The sequence below is a fragment of the Anser anser genome, assembly GCF_964211835.1.
Source record: "Anser anser genome assembly, chromosome: 27".
NCBI lineage: Eukaryota > Metazoa > Chordata > Aves > Anseriformes > Anatidae > Anser > Anser anser.
In genome coordinates, this window is record NC_139748.1 from 4,881,321 (window position 1) to 4,896,546 (window position 15,226).

At 49.6% G+C, this 15,226-nt stretch overlaps 2 protein-coding genes across 4 annotated transcripts in view; one reads left to right on the top strand and one right to left on the bottom strand.

Moving 5' to 3' along the window:
* Window positions 1-517, bottom strand: part of PPFIA4 (PTPRF interacting protein alpha 4) — a 54,960-nt gene extending 54,443 nt beyond the window's left edge. The window contains exon 1 of the mRNA XM_083812939.1: window positions 380-517. The gene's annotated coding sequence lies outside the window, so the exon portion shown is untranslated. The remainder of the gene's footprint in view (window positions 1-379) is intronic.
* On the top strand, window positions 452-15,089 carry TMEM183A (transmembrane protein 183A). Of its 3 annotated transcripts, none has more exons than XM_083812952.1 (8): window positions 452-592; window positions 2,553-2,642; window positions 5,690-5,845; window positions 7,965-8,124; window positions 9,254-9,434; window positions 12,750-12,830; window positions 13,413-13,568; window positions 14,618-15,089. In XM_083812952.1, the coding sequence occupies exons 3-8, from the start codon at window positions 5,779-5,781 to the stop codon at window positions 14,801-14,803; spliced, it is 831 nt and encodes a 276-aa protein (XP_083669078.1). In that variant the 5' UTR covers window positions 452-592; window positions 2,553-2,642; window positions 5,690-5,778; the 3' UTR covers window positions 14,804-15,089. The 3 variants fall into 3 exon arrangements, with proteins under 3 accessions (XP_083669078.1, XP_083669077.1, XP_083669076.1); XM_083812951.1 differs by lacking the exon at window positions 452-592 and adding an exon at window positions 1,965-2,133 and having other exon boundaries at window positions 7,968-8,124; XM_083812950.1 differs by lacking the exon at window positions 452-592 and adding an exon at window positions 1,967-2,133.
* Window positions 15,090-15,226: the final 137 nt, after the last annotated feature.

The following is a 15,226-nucleotide window of genomic DNA, read 5'->3' on the forward strand; positions in this document are numbered from 1 at the left end:
CTCACCCAGCCCCGCAGCAGCAGAGCTGTGGGGTGCCCCCCCCCCCCAGGAGGGCAGCTGAGCCCTTGGGTGCCCCATAACCCCCCCAGGAGCAAAGGAGGGATAATACGGTGCCGTGCCCAACAAGCCCGGTGCATGGAGGCTTCGTTAGCAGGTGAGCAATTAATTTGGGGCCTCTTAAAGCCCAGGTGGCAGCTCCCCACCTTGTGGGGCCACCACACCCAGAGCACCCTGGGGTGCCCTGCTCAGGACGTGGCAGGGGCTGGGTGCGACCGTGGGTGGCGGTGCCGGTTCCCTTATCTCACGGGCACACGGAGCCCATTTTTGGGGGGTTTACCGGATAATTTTGGGGAGGTCTCAGAAGATAAACGCCGCCAACCTGCGGGATCCATGGCCAGCCTTGGAAGCAGCCACCTCGGTGCAGCTCTTGGCCCTGGTGGGTAAAACCTCCTCCGTCTTCCACGTGCCGGAGTTTCCCAAGCCAACAAGAAGTCTACTTCTTAAAAATAGCGCTGTGATCCGGTCCCCGCATAACGATGATGAATCGCGTCGTCCAAAGAAAACATTTTCGAGTGCCTAAGCAACCAAGGAGGTAGGTAAAGCCATTAGCCTCGGGATCTGGTTGTATCGGCTGCCCTCCCCCTTAATTCGTATCAGCTGCTCCAAAAATAGAGGGATACGATTAGAAATCGCATTTTTGTCAAGGAATGACCTTTTCTGTCAGGGAAAATCAAAACTCTTCTCAATTGTCAGATACGCTCTCTGCTGATAAAATGCTCTTAACGTGTTTTAAGAAACTCTGACAGAAACATGCCGGGGGCTGTGTGGTGCCCGCCTGGGCAGCACCAAGGGCTTGTGCCCTCTGCCGGCCCCATGCCGAGCACGGCCCTGTCCCAGCCACCCTAAATTTGGGGGGCAGAGCACGGGGACCCCCCCCCGCCCCACTTAGAGGGTGGCTGCAGGAATCCCGAACAGCACCCGCTCTTTGCAGCACCTTCCAGTTCCTTCACCAGGAGGTGGCATCGCCAAGCACCGAGGATTCAGGGCGGCCCTAAAAGAAATGGGGACGGCAGCGTCGTGTGGCAATGGGGCCGGGTGTGGGCTGAGCCCCCCCGAGGTGGTGGGGGACCCCCGGGGTTGGGGTCGCGGCAGGATGGGGCTGGTGGAGGCCCTGGTTGTGGGGCACCCCCCAGTGCTGGGGGCACAAGGGACTGGTTACTGGGGGGTGGGTACCCCAGGGGTCCTCGTTGTTGGGAGGACTGGGCAGGACTGGAGCTGGCGGGGGGGGGGGGGGGGGTGCTATCACCACAGAGGCCCTTGCTACTGGGAAGATCAGTTAGCCCAGAGATCCTTGATACTGGGAGGACTGGTGTGGGGGCTATCACCCCAGAGGCCCTCGTTACTGGGAGGACTGGAGGGTGGGTGTCACCTCAGAGGTCCTCGTACCTCATGACTGGAGGGCTGGGGGCAGCTCCCTCATTACTGGGAGCACTGGGGTGGGGACAGCCATCCCAGAGCCCCTTGTTACTGGGAGAACTGTTGTGGGGGCAGCCATCCCCGAGCCCCTCGTTACTGGGAGGACTGGGGAGGCCAGTTACCTCGGGGCACTGTTACTGGGAGCTCTGTTGTGAGGACAGCCGTCCCAGAGCCACTCCTTACTGGGAGCACTGTTGTGGGGGCAGCCATCCCAGAGGCTGTCGTTACTGGGAGGACTGGAGAGGCCAGTTACCTCAGGGCACTGTTACTGGGAGTGCTTAGGGGGGCAGCCATCCCAGAGCCCCTCGTTACTGGGAGCACTGGGGGGGGGTCACCTCACAGGTCCCCGCACCTCACGACGGGGGGGGGGGGGGGGGGGGGCAATTACGTCATTAACGGGGACCGCTGGGGGGGGGCAGGCGGAGCGAAGTCCGCCTCCCTCCGCCATGACGTCAGAGCGCCGCGCGGGTGGGTGACGTCACACTCTCGCGAGGCCGGGTGGGGGGGGGCGGCACTGTCCCCGCGGCCCCGCGGCGGCCCGGGGCGGGACGGGCCGGGACATGGCCCCGCGCGGCCGCCCCGAAGCCGCCGCCATGCCCAAGCGGGGCGCCCGCAAACGCCTCAAGTTCCGGGCCGATGACGTCTGCTCCGAGCGCGGTGAGGGCCCGGATGGGGCCTTGAGGGGGGCGGGGGGGGGGAGCGGGGCCGGGCCGGGCCCTGAGGTGCGGCCCGGGCCTCGCTGAGGGGCTTGGGGGCGGCGGGGGGGAGCCGGGCCCTGAGGGGGGAGGCAGGGAAGGAGGCGAGCAGGGCCCCCTCTGCTGGAGGCGTGGGGTGAGGAGCCCGCCTGGCGTGTGAGGAGGGGGCCTGGGCCTGGAGGGTGAGGCAGGCAGGGTGTGAGCTGGGGCTCCCCGCCCGCTCCCCCCTGCTGGGCCTCCTTTTCCTGCTGTGTGCCTCCTGCTCGGCTCGGTCCCCGTGGGAAGAAGCTCCTCGAGGAGGGATCCGGCCTCTCAGGGCCTCGTCTCCCCTCCCTGTAAGCCGTAACCCCCTGACGCCCCGTCTCCCGACTCTTCCCGCAGTGACCGTGGCAGATTACGCTAACTCAGACCCGGCTGTCGTGAAATCCGGACGCGTGAAAAAGGCTGTGGCCAACGCGGTTCAGCAGGAAGGTGAGTGTGCGCTGGGGGTCTGTCCGTCCCTGGGCAGGGCAGGAGGGAAGGCTGCCTCCCGTCCTGCTGGCCTCCGTGTGCTGTGGGAGAGCCCCCTGGGCCCGAGAACTGACGGTCTAGCTTGATGCCCGAAAATGAGTCTGCATTTCTCTATCAGATGCCTAGGATCCTCGACAGGTTGTTTTTGCAGAAAGCCAGCAGAATTGCTGAGTCTTCATCAGTGCCTGAAATGGAAGCCTTTTTTTTTTTTTTACTTAATATTGGGTGTTATCTCCAGCTTGAAGCAAAACAAGAACAACAACAACAAACAAAAAAAAAGTCTTTATTACTTTATTGCCTTATACAAAACCGTAGATAACTTTTTATGAAATAAAAGTCTTTGAACTGGGAATAAGGTTATGGTAGTTCTGGCAAATTGTGCTCTGGCTGCAGTGAGGTCTTTTGAGAGTGTTGCTGTTGTTTTCTTGCAACCGTGTAAGCAGGCAGTTTCCTGAAAATGTATTGCAGTATTTTGTTACCTACTTCCTCCTTGTTTTTTAGCTGCTGAGAGTAATGGGAACATTCTGGACTAACACTCTGCTTGCTTTAGAACAGTTGATGTTTAGGGCTCGACTCTTAAATGTAGCTGGTCTAAGGGGTAGAATGAGTTGGGGGTGAGTGTTATTGTATCAGCAGTGACAGCTGAACTCTCTATATGGGAAAACTCTGGTTATGTTGTTGTGATCTTAAAATTGAAGGAGAAAGTGCTCATTGTATGGGTGCCTGTGGTGGGGGAACGGTACAGGGTAGTGATGCCAGTGATTATCCTTTCTATTCACTACTTGTCAAGCTTTTCATATCAGGGCACCTCCCACTCTCTGCAGTAGGCTGGGGGCTTCCCTCTCCCTCTTCCATCTCCCGTTCATCCTTACCTAGGCTCTCCCTTTGAGGCAGCATGCTTCAGCTTCGCAGGCAGCAAACTGCGTCACCTTTAACGTCGTGCCCCCTGCTCTGAGTCCTTGCATCACCTGCCCTGTGCAGCTTAATCCCGCTCCTAAACTCCTGCATCCTATTTCTGGTTTGCCTTCTTGCTGCCCGGATGACTCCAGGTCACAGCAGTCCCTGCCCGCCCCTTTCTCGGGGCTTTGCAGAGTCATTGGGGCTTCCCCTTCCTGAGGAGCTGATCCTGAGGCTCCCTCCTCGCCATCCCCGGGGCTGTCCTGCAGCCTTATCTGCTGCAGTCGTGACTGTGCTGCAGTTTGCCACCGCTCGGGGACAGCAGGGAGGAGACGCCCCGGGGAACTTTGGCCTTTGGCCTCGCTCACCTCTCGTCTTTCTGGCTCCCAGCAAACATCGCCCTGCCTGCAGCTGCCAGGAGGCGAGGAGGGGAGCAAAGGCCGGGTGGAATTTTCCTGAGCTTTTTTCTTTCCCTTCCTAACCCCCGGGGATGGGGTAGGATTACTGCTGTGAGATGAGGCGAGGGTGCCTCTCTGGCAAGGCTGCGATGCAGCGTGACTCAGTGTGTGAACAGACTGGTGCTGTCAGCCCAGGTATCGTGTCGATCTTTCCTTCCTGGAGTGTGACAGTGTCTTTTTCTGAACCCTTCTCTGACTCCTGATCTGCTGTCAGCCTCTCGTTTGGCTGCGTTTGATGGCCCAACTTGCTGTCGCTTGTTTGCCATCTGTTTCTCTTTGGTTTTGCCTACAAAGGGTCACGTGGAGAGGGCAGTGCTGTTTGACAGCGTGAAGGATATCGCTACCACCAATGCATACGGTTTTACAAAGTTTCCAAAAAAAAAAAAAAAAAGGTGGGGGACAAAAAATGGTGGAATTGGTTTAGCAAAGCACTGCAGCTTCTGTGGCTGAAGGCCTAGGGATGCAGGCCCTTTTCCTAAACTGCTCAAGCTCTATCCTGAGACTGTCTTTCCATCTGCTGTGTTGCCATTGCAGAACCTTGCCCTGTGGTTAGAAATGAGAACGCTTCTAGCCTAGGCTTGTTTCTGGTCAGTTCCTTATCTTTTTTTTTTTTTTTCCTGCCACTCTATCCCTCTAATCCAAGTAGGGCTTCTCGCTCTCAGGTGGCTCTGCTGACTGTAACTGCCGTGTGTAAAACCCTGTGGAGGTTCTAGGGTGTTTTCTAGGTTAGAAAAGTTGGAGCAGCACAGGCCTGCTGGGGGTGGCCAAGTGCCTCTCGGTAGAAGTCCTTTTCTTCATCCAAGCACGTTAGGTAGAAAATCAGCGTTCTTAAATGTGAGCCTGTATTGTGCAGGCTACTTGCAGAGTGTTCATTGTCCTGGTCTCTTTGTGACAGTGGCTCATGCAGCTGTAACGTAGGGCTGCACCTTTATTTTTCCAGACTGTGCTGTTACTTCCACACGCGTGGATTTTTCTGCCCTAATGAGCCCTCAGTTTACGGATCAACTTTGAAAAATAATGTTTCGTAACAGTGATGCATCTAAACGTCTCCCCCTGAGGCTGCAAAAGAAATACTGTCTTCACTTGCTGTTTTCCTCATTAGGCCAGAGTCTTTTCCCCTTCACTAAATTCTAGGACAAGTGGAATTCCTGCGCGCTTGGCTCCGAGTTGTATTTCTGATGGGTTGTCTATCGTCAGCCACAGGATCTCTTTGTCCCACCGAGGAGGAAGTATACCTTCAGTGTGCTCAGGAGACAATTACAGCGTGGGTGGTGGCTTTGTGCAGACTGAATGGTGGTCATGCAAGCGTGCTCTGGTATGCAGGGCAACATGTTGTTTTATTCAGAGTTGTAAACAGCCTCAGCTAAAGCAGTAGGATCATCTGCATAATGTGCTGGTGATTATCCTTGGTGGTAGTTCCTGAAAACAAGAGGCTGAATAATTATGTTTCCAATTCATTCACCTGTGCTAATCTTGCTCTGACAAGGTAATCCTTAGGCCTAGGATTTACTTGTTTGTGTCACTAGAAGGCTTGAATGGATTTAGCTTGCTGTTTCTTAGCAGTGGCTTCGGTTCCACTGAAGTGTCTCCGGGACTCAGATTGCCTTTTTCCCTCTGCTGGCATGCTTACCGTGTCACTGTTTGTCATTCTAGTAAAATCCCTCTGTGGCTTGGAAGCTTCTTGCGTTCCTTCTGAGGAGGTTCTCTCCGTATCTGGAGAGTCTTGTGACAGCAGCGATGAAATGGACACGAAGGAAAGCATCAGCGGACGAACTGCATCTAGAAAAAAGAAGAGCAAAAGGCACAAAGGTATGGTATGGCTGCCAGCCTCCCCTGGGGTGCTCTTCGTGGGCTTCCTTAGGATCTTCTGCATGCGTGATGTTAGTGACTTCTATTTACAGGCTACTAATGTGGCTCTTTGGTGGATTCTGTAACTCATAATAAAAATAAAAAAAAATGCCGGTGTTAAATCTACCCCATTTCTTCTGAGAAACCTGCCGTGACTCAGTCAGATGTGTTGCCTTTTCACTAAGACAGACGTTGGGGTGTGAAATTAAATCCTAAGAGCTTGTTGCTTTCAGCAAACTTCTCTCTGCCTTGGAAAACTGCAGCTGCTCTTCAGGAGTTGTGAAAATTTGCCACCGGACACACATTACTGTTCTTCACTGAAAGCATGTAGGTGAAAGCAGTGTTGCTTTGGGGAGGAGAAAAAAAAAGCACACACAAAAAGCATTGCTGCCCATGATGCGTTTATTGGCAGGATCCAGGCCATGTTTTCAGGATGTTTCCAAGGCTGCAGTTTGTTGCAAATGGGTTTCAAGGGTTTTTTTTGTTTGTTTTGTTTTTTTCCCCAACAACTGAGTGAATTTGGCCCTAGTAGCATCACAATGGATTAATTCTGTTGCTGTATTTCAGCAGTTACACTTCGTGCAGCTGCATGGGAAGCAGTATGCCACAAACAAGTCTAACGCTGATTTGCTGCACTGTGGCACCCTGCAGAATTTTCAAACAACAGGTTGCTTCTGCTGAAGCACAAGAAAACAAGTTAAGCTTTCCTTAAGAAAGGAATTTGAACTTATTAATACCGATACTAATTTGTGCAACATATCAGCGTCCGTTAAGGACTGTAGATGCGCAGTGTTCCCCTGGGTTAAGAGTTTAATCTGTTACAGCCTGCTGTGGGTGTGGCTGCCATAAATCCTTCGTGGTGTAGGTGAGTGCGTCCAGAGCTTTCCTTGGCAATGGGGGTTGCAATTATCACGAGCTTATTACCCTTTGTTATTAAGCTGATAGCTGAAGATTAGACTTGGCACCCTTGAGTTCTTAAACACCTCCTTTATGCCACTTGGTTACAAACCTTGTGGCATTTTTTTTCCCTGCCAGGGCTTTGTACAAGTTGTATGTTCTCTTTCTCATAGCATTGCTAATGCGTAGTATTGTTTAGCCATGCACGTTCCATTGAAAATATTTTATCTCCTTAACCTGGAGCAACGTTCATGGAAAAAATCGTGGTGCTAGCTTAAAAACACTGCAGGAATGAAATGAGTTTGTGAACCTTCAGTTTTGGTGAAGCGGTTCTGACACCTCTGAGAAGAACGGGCCATTTTGTTCATCTCTGAACTGCGTTAAATGTTTGCCATCTCAGAAGATTTAATTAAAATGTGGGTTTAAGGAGAGCAGCTGATAAGCCATTAGAAGAGTTGCAGAAGGGAATTGCATGCCCTTTCTTGCAGAACTCCTACAAAAATCTTTTGACCGTTTGAACAAAGGAATTGACAACTGTGACAACATCTTGATGTTCAGGGACCTCTGGTGTGAGGTGTACTTTGCCCTGTTAAATGAACCGTTTTGATTAAAGAGGCACAAGCTTGTCCCTTCTTTACACTGTGCCTGTATTTGCCATGTAGCCTTTGTTTTTCCACTTCTGTGTTGTTTTTTTCATTGGGAAAGAGTCAAGTGCTGCAGAGGGGTCCAGAAAGGCTGTGGGATCTCCGTGGATCTCCATCCTTGAAGACAATCACAGCTTGGCTGGACGAGATCCTGAACATTCTGTGACACGAAACTGGTGTCCCTCAACCTGCTGTGAGCTGGGCTGTTCAGACTGGAGACCTCCAGATGTCCCTTCCAGCGGAAATTATTCTTTGAAGCTGCCACTTTGCAGTCTTGTGCAACCAGTGCAGCAGTGATAAGCGATGGCATATATCCAGCAAAGGGAGGGTGTTGTGCTTGCACAGGTGGACGAGCTCATGCTAACCAAAACCAGGAGCGGTGACAATGAAGTTGTAGTCGCTCGGGTTTGTTTAGATGACTGTGTATTTATACCTGCTGCAGTTACTCACCCCATGCTAGCTGTATTAAAGTATGTGCCTCTAGATGTGATTTGGTGAAGAGGTTCTTTATTACACTAATGCGCCTTTGTTGTATTTAGAAGACCCCGATGGTGACGGTGGAGAAGAATACCCCATTGACATCTGGCTGCTGTTGGCTTCCTACATTCGCCCTGAAGACATTGTCCGGTTCTCTTTGATTTGCAAGAAAGCCTGGACTGTTACTTGCACTGCCGCCTTTTGGACCAGACTCTACAGAAGGTGAGACTCCAGAGGATGGTGTAACTATTTGTAGGAGACTTCAGTGGTGACTGGTTCTCTGCAGAGCTGTAAATAAGAGAATATTTTCCTGTAGGCTTGGGAGCGTAGTATTTGCATATTGAAATGACGGTGTGGCCTTGTTTGGGAAGCTGTTGTGCTGTACTGCATCCGCTTTGGAAGCGGATCTGTCTGTGATACATTCCTGTATGCTTCATGTAAGATCTCAAAGCCTTGTGCGCTTTTCTGCTTGCAATAGTGTACACGTTCCTGTTCAAAACTGTGCACTTTGTATGTAAAGTGCTCAGAAGATGCTTGCAGTAAGGTCAGTGCTGTTACCTTAAAGGCAAGCAATCGTCACTGACAGAAACCTTGCCCTGCCTCAAGCTTAGATCATGGTCACCTTCCTGTATCTAGGATGGCATGAAAGAAACTAATGCATTTAGTTGTTGTCTCGGTGGCAGAAATAAGTTATAAATGAAACAAAAGAAGAGCAAAGAAGGTCACAATTGGAAACAAATCCTTCTGTTCAGGTGTGCGTCACTTGGACTTTCCTTCAGGGCAGAACATTTTCTTTACATTTCTCTATCTGTTGCACACGAAACACAAGCAACGGGAGTACAGAGCCCATCATAGCTACGGTCATCCTTGCCCCAGTTTTTTGTTGTTTTTTGTTTTTTTGAGTGAAGCTCCCTAACAAAGTCATCTTTGGCGTTTTCTCTGATCACAGTGTGGCTCTCGAGCCCAGTCATTCGCACTGCTCAGGCAGTTGTCTGTAATCATGCAGGGAAGCTCAGGTAACGCGAGTCCTAGGGAACCTGTGTGAATCTGCAGGCCTTTGCCTATCCTACAACTAAAATACCAACTGGTCTGTCTGGGGAAGCTGTCTGCAAGGGAATTACTGGAGAATTGTAACATCGTGTACTGACCTGTGTGCTGGAGCCCTGACTGATACAGGTGAAATCTTTGAGACTGTTTGGTAGCTCCATGGAGAGCGGTGCAGAACCCTTGCAGACTGATCGACAACGGGTCCTGTGATCAATTAGGTGTTCGGTTTTCTCAGAGCTCTCTTCTGCATGTCTTCGGCATTCTGAGCCCTCAGTTTGTGTTGGCTTTGTCGTTGGCTTTTCAGGCACTACAGCCTGGACGCGTACCTGCCTCTCCGCTTGCGGCCGGAGTCCATGGAGAAGCTGCACTGTCTCCGTGCGTGCGTCATCCGGTCGCTGTACCACATGTACGAGCCTTTTGCATCTCGAGTCTCCAGGAATCCAGCTATTCCAGACAGTACTCCCAGCACTTTAAAAAATTCCAGAGTAAGTGGGATCGCTAAGGAAGTGGGTTGTGTCTGAGATGTTGCTTTTCTGTTTTTATTCTCTTTCTAAAAGGAAAACAGGCACATAGAACAGTAGAAAAACCCAGGCTTAAGGGATTTTGAAAGGTAATTGGGTCCAAACTTTTGTGTGAAGCCTGGGAGGTAGGATTAACTTGGACTACTGACTTGTATAAGTGCATTGGTTACCTGTGTCTGCATAGCTACTGCTGCAGAGGATTTTATTTACTCTTCCGGGTGCCTAAGTCCTACTACAACAGCTTTGTAGTTGTCAAAAAGGCGCTTGCTTCCTTGAATGTCAGAATTGCTAGGGATATTTGCAGCTCTTCCCTCCTCTGTTACAAATTTGTTGCTGGAAGGAGGTGACAGTAGGGTCAGTGTTGATATCCACTGCTTTATTCGGATGCTACCTGTCAGAATACGTCTCTTCTCCACAGCAGGCAGCTGGAGAGATAAGAAGCGCCACTGATAGCTACTGAAAGGGAGTGGTTTTGTACCGTGTTCCTCTAGGTCATGCGTTGTCTTTGGTGGCTGGGTGAGGGAAGGTAGTGACGTTGTGAGCATGGCAAACGTGCAGAGCAAGTGTCTGCTTTGGGACTGGGATTGCGGTTGTGTTGGGCTGTAAGGGGTTTGTCACTGGTGTGGGCAGGCAACTCCACTTGCTGTCAGAGCTTGGAGCACTTGGATATCCATTCCTCTTAAATTTCTATCGGTCTTTAACTCTGATACCCCTCCGTGTTTCTTGTTTGGTTTGCTTGCTTACAACTGTCTGGTACTTTGTGGACAGCTTAAGCAACAGTGTGAATTCTCCACCTTCCGAACCAGTTCAATGAGGTTTTTGGAGCCAGACAGAAGTGCCTTTGGTTCAACAGTTGTATAATTTTCCATGCAAAATAGAGCAACCCTATCTCTCTGTGTGTAACATCCCTTCTCTCTTCCTTCCTCTCCCTGGAAAAACCATCATACTGCTTAGGGAGCATTGAGCGGTAACACAAGCAGGTGGTGCTGCAGAGCAGGAGAAAAGCAGGTAGCTCTGTGTGCAGTCATAGCTCTGCATCCAGGGCTCTTCTCTCTCTTTCTGATTCCCCACTTAGGGTGTCATCTTTCTTTAAAAATAAAAAGCAAAACATTTCTAGGAAATTGTAACGTACCTTTAGCACTTCAGAGTCTTGTTTCATGGCATGCCTGCGGCTTGGGTCTGATAGTGTGGCTGTAAGAGCTAGAAGGCCTGATGGTGTTGTAGGATTGTTATTGTGGAAGTGTTCATGTTGACATCATAACGGCTTTGGTGCCCCCTGCTAGTGCTTCTACTGTACTAATAGTTTGAGGAAGACTCTTGAAGTGCAGTCTTCTACAATTCAGCTTTTAAAAAAGGAAATTAAATGGCGACGAGGCTTTGTTTAGGGCAGTGGAGGTCTGACCTAACCCCTTGGAGCACAGAAGAGCTGTCCCAAGCCCAGTCTTGCTGTACTACTGCATTGCAAGACGCTGAGCTCCACATGTGTTGCTGTGCACTGACACACCTAAGCACGGGGTTATGGAGGAGGATCTGACACTGCCTCCCCGTGTTCTTGCTTTCATGGGCTTTTGTTACCTTTATGGGTCACTGAAACTAACGGCAGACGCCTACGTAAACTGCATGTGGCAAGAGGAGACCCCAGTCCCCCATGTTATCGAATCTAGCTTTTCCTCTTTAATTTCCTTTTTTCTTTCCCTAGCCTAGCTTGTGTGGGACACTGGAGCCGTTATGGTGTCAGCAGAAGTGTTTGCCCTTTAAAGACACCCCCATTAATTTTGGTGGAGCGGCAGGCCGTACGGCGCGTCTGAAGGGCAGGACGGCTGACCCGTGGACAACATCCTCTGCCCCTTAGGAGGTACTGACCGTTTTGTGCTTCACTACTTGCCTTGACCAAACAAGTTGCTAGACCAGGCCGTCTGTGCAGGTGAACGACAAATGCCGCCGATGGCAGAGTTAAACTCGGCAGCACCTGCACACCTGAGGAAAGAAAAATCTGGAGAATGTTACCTGCAAAAAGTGAGGGTCACCTTCTCCCAGGTGGAGGTTGCGTGATGCACGTTTCTGAGCTTGACTCCCCAAAGCTTTGCTGGTCACCTCTTGAAGACTGTTGAGATAAAGAACTTCTAATGACTCTTACGGATGTGACTCAGAGTTGAAGTAAAGGGTCTTGTATCGCCTGTAACTGCTAATTAGAGGCCCGGAGGTGGAGGATGGCTCTGGCTTTGTTTCATTTGGGGTCACTCTATACTGGATTTAAATTAAATGTGTGCTTCCCCCCATCACCCAGGCAGGCCTTCTTGGTGCACAGGAGTTGGCACATGGGTCACGAGGAGTTGTTGTCTTTATCAGTATTACTCTCCCTTTTCCTGCTGATGCTGCTTGAAAGGACCAGATAAGACCAGCTGTGGAGGGCTGGCAGCTGTGCTGTAGAAACATGGTCAGTGATATCTGCGTTGACTCGCCAGGTTGTTGTGTTGGCTGCTGAAGGACAGTCGCTTCCGCTCAGTGGTAGGCAGGGAATTTCCCTCCTCCTTGTGCTAATGCAGGAGTTCTGCTGCGACTCGTGCTAGGAGTAGTGCTGCATGCTGGGATGGAGCCTGTGGACCGATCGGTGGTAACTGTGTTAAATTAGAGGACTCTCGGTGTATGTCTGCGTGGGAGGGCAGTGCTGGTTACCTCAGGTGTCGGAGGAGGTACTTCTCTCATTTCCTTTTGAAACAGGAGCAGTAGGTTGATTGAAACTGCTAACTTGGCAGTGTTTTTGTGCTCTGAGGTATGATAGTGCCTAGTGACAGGACTTTCTTTTGACTCTTAAGTGGCTTTGGACCTTTATCGTTTGTCACCTCGAAGGTCATACATCAGTCTTTGCATTTCCCCCTGGATTCTCTCCTTCTTGATCCTTGTTCTAAGTGGCTGCTTTGCTTAGTCTTGGTTGGAGTCCGGTTTATTGGGAGCTCTTGGTGGGTGCAGGAACCAGGTGAATCTGTACCACTCATCTCTGCCTTACCGACGGGACAAATTGCGCAGAGAGACTTCTGTTTAGCAGGTCAGTGGCTACAAGTTGTATCATCCCGCTGCGCTGTGAATTGGCCAACTTGAGAATGGGAGACTTAAACTGCTGGGCGTGATCTCTGAACATAATTAATTTGAGTAAATGGCTCCTAACTGTTCCTGTGTAATTGTGTTTGTAATTGGAAGTCTTAATGCTCTGCTAAAACTTACTTAAAGCGGTGCCTTCAAGGGTTTCATAGTTATGTATTTCTTTTTTTTCTACCTCAGTGTCTGCTTTTCTGGTGCAAAAAGCTTGAAGGGAACAGACAAGAAGCAATGTGGGAATTCAACTTCAAGTTCAAAAAGCAGGTATGAAAGCCGAACTGTCATGAAAGAAAAACCAGAACAGCTCTGACTTTTTTTTTGAAGAAGTAATGATATTTCTGAGTGGTAGAAGGGAAGGTGGAAACATTTTTTATGAGTTCAGACAGTAAATGGAAATTCTGAATCCCTTGGTAAGCTAAAACTCATTCTGAAACTACGCTCGGTTTTCAGTCTATATTACCAAGATGTGTCGAGTCCCGTGCTTTTATTTTTGCATTTGATATTTTATTTCCTCGTTGATCCGCTGTAAGATGTGGATTATTTGTCACCCCAAAATAATCTTATCTTTGGATCGTCGCTACTGATTGCCACTAGAAAACAGCCTTTTTAAGTTGAGTGGTCAAAATGTAGATCCAAATCTGAAACTGCTTGTCTTACAACCCTGGAAATTCTGCAGCTTTCCTGTCTAAAGAAATGGTGCTTCAAATTCCCTGTCCTGAGTGGTGGCTTTTTGTTGTTTATGTAACGCTGCCCAGGTGTATGGGAATGTGGTGAGAACCTGCTAGTCAGAACTGGTGAGAAGAAACCAAAGGCTCCTGCTTAGCTAAATGTCTCTTTTCTTTGAAGTCTCCCAGATTTAAGAGCAAATGTTGCAAAGGTCTTCAGCCACCTATTCAGTATGAAGAAGTCCATACGAACCCCGACCAGGATTGCTGTTTACTGCAGATCACCACCTTTAACTTCATATTCGTGCCAATAGTCATGGGTATGACGTTTACCTTGGTAAGTGTTTGAGAAATCCACCACACAGTCTTCGCATGTGCGGTTTTTGAAAGGAGAGGGAAACCTCTTTGGTGTATAAATCCTACTGCTGCACCAGCCAGACAGATGTGGGAATCTCGAGGTTAATGATCAGAGGAATTGCTAAGGATCTCCTCAGTTTAGCTTCTGCAGATCCATCAGCTCTTCCCTGTTTAGGGAAAGAAGCTGAGTTTGTGTGCATGTGCAGCAGCTGGGAGCAGATTAGTTGACAGCAGGGAAGAAGAAGTGGGGAGGCAGGAGAAGAGGTATTCCCTCGTTAATGAAGTCTCTCGTTGCCTCAAGGCAACAAATTCTGAGAGCAGAACCTGTATGAGCAAACGCTTGGAATGTGACTGTGGTCCCTGATTGCTGGGAGAATCGGTGGCTTTAAAACCACCAAGCTCTGCTCCAGATGGAGGTGGTGTGTCAGAACGGAGCACAGGCGTGGTTAGGTGTGGGGCAGCACCTCTGTCTGTTCTTGGAAGTCCTGCAACTTTGTGCAGGTTTGGCCTGTGCCCAAGCGAGGCTCAGGCTAGCCTCACCTCAAAGCAGAGCAGTGAAACCAGACTTCCTCTGACAGCCACTTGCTTTCACACTCGCTTCTGGCATTGTTATTTGGGGTTGCCAGTCAGAGAGGACTGGTTTGAATTCAGTGTTTTGGAGTCTGAGTGTAACTTTCCCAGCACCTGAAGTACCCTGGATATGTGCAGCTTTGTTCTTAGCAATTTACGTTTACTTTTTTAAATTTTATTTTTTTAATTCTTCTGTTTATTCATTGCTTTGATTTTTTTTTTGAAATAGTATTTTTTCTCCTTTCAGGTAAATAAATAATTAAATCTAAATTGCTTTGTGGAAAACCTACCTGAAGGGAGTCAGTCGTTCTTTATCAGTTCTGTATTTTAAATGCTGATGTAACCAAAAAGAAGTAATTTTGATACCTACTGTCAGCGATCAGTCTACAATTATCTGGAAACAAACGTTTCTAGAATCTGTCTGCCTCCTACAGCACCTCCTTGTCTCTCTCCTTGCAGTTCACCATCAACGTGAGCACAGACATGAGGCATCATCGCGTGCGTCTGGTCTTCCAGGACGCCCCTGTCCGCAACGGCAGGAAACCGCGCCTTGACCAAGGAGTGCAGGTTGTGCTGGACCCTGTGCATAGCGTGCGGCTCCTGGATTGGTGGCACCCGCAGTACCCCTTCTCTCCAAAAGCTTAGTGCTCTCCTGCGTCTGCAGCAGCCGGCAGGTGACTGCATCTGACAGGCTGAAGAAAATTTCTAGGAACCAGGAAATCCTGTTTTTTTCTTAAAAATAAATTCTGCAGCCTCCTTGAAAGTGGTTGAAGCTACTGAGCTAGTCTGTATGTATATAACTTCTGGTCAGTGATGAGCAGAGCTGAGTGTAAAGCAGAAACTATTTGTAAACACTTTTATGTAAAACTCACGTTTTATGATTTGAAAGGAGCTCCCTGGAACTGTTCATTTAAAATCCTTTTGGTGCTAATGAAAGTGGTCCTGTTTTCTGTTGTTCAGGAAGAAGCAGGAAGTCTTGCTTTTGAGCTTTAATGTGACCAGAAACAATTGACAAATGAGATGCATGGGGTTTTTTTTTTTACTGCCACATGATTGCATTCAAATGCA

What these genes read in the sequence shown, in the direction of transcription:
- TMEM183A (XM_083812950.1), top strand. Translation starts at nt 2,037, where the DNA reads ATGGCCCCGCGCGGCCGCCCCGAAGCCGCCGCCATGCCCAAGCGGGGC. An exon ending in TGGACCAGACTCTACAGAAG is followed by an intron (nt 8,125 to 9,253) that starts GTGAGACTCCAG and finishes TTGGCTTTTCAG; the next exon opens with GCACTACAGCCTGGACGCGT. An exon ending in TGGGTATGACGTTTACCTTG is followed by an intron (nt 13,569 to 14,617) that starts GTAAGTGTTTGA and finishes CTCTCCTTGCAG; the next exon opens with TTCACCATCAACGTGAGCAC.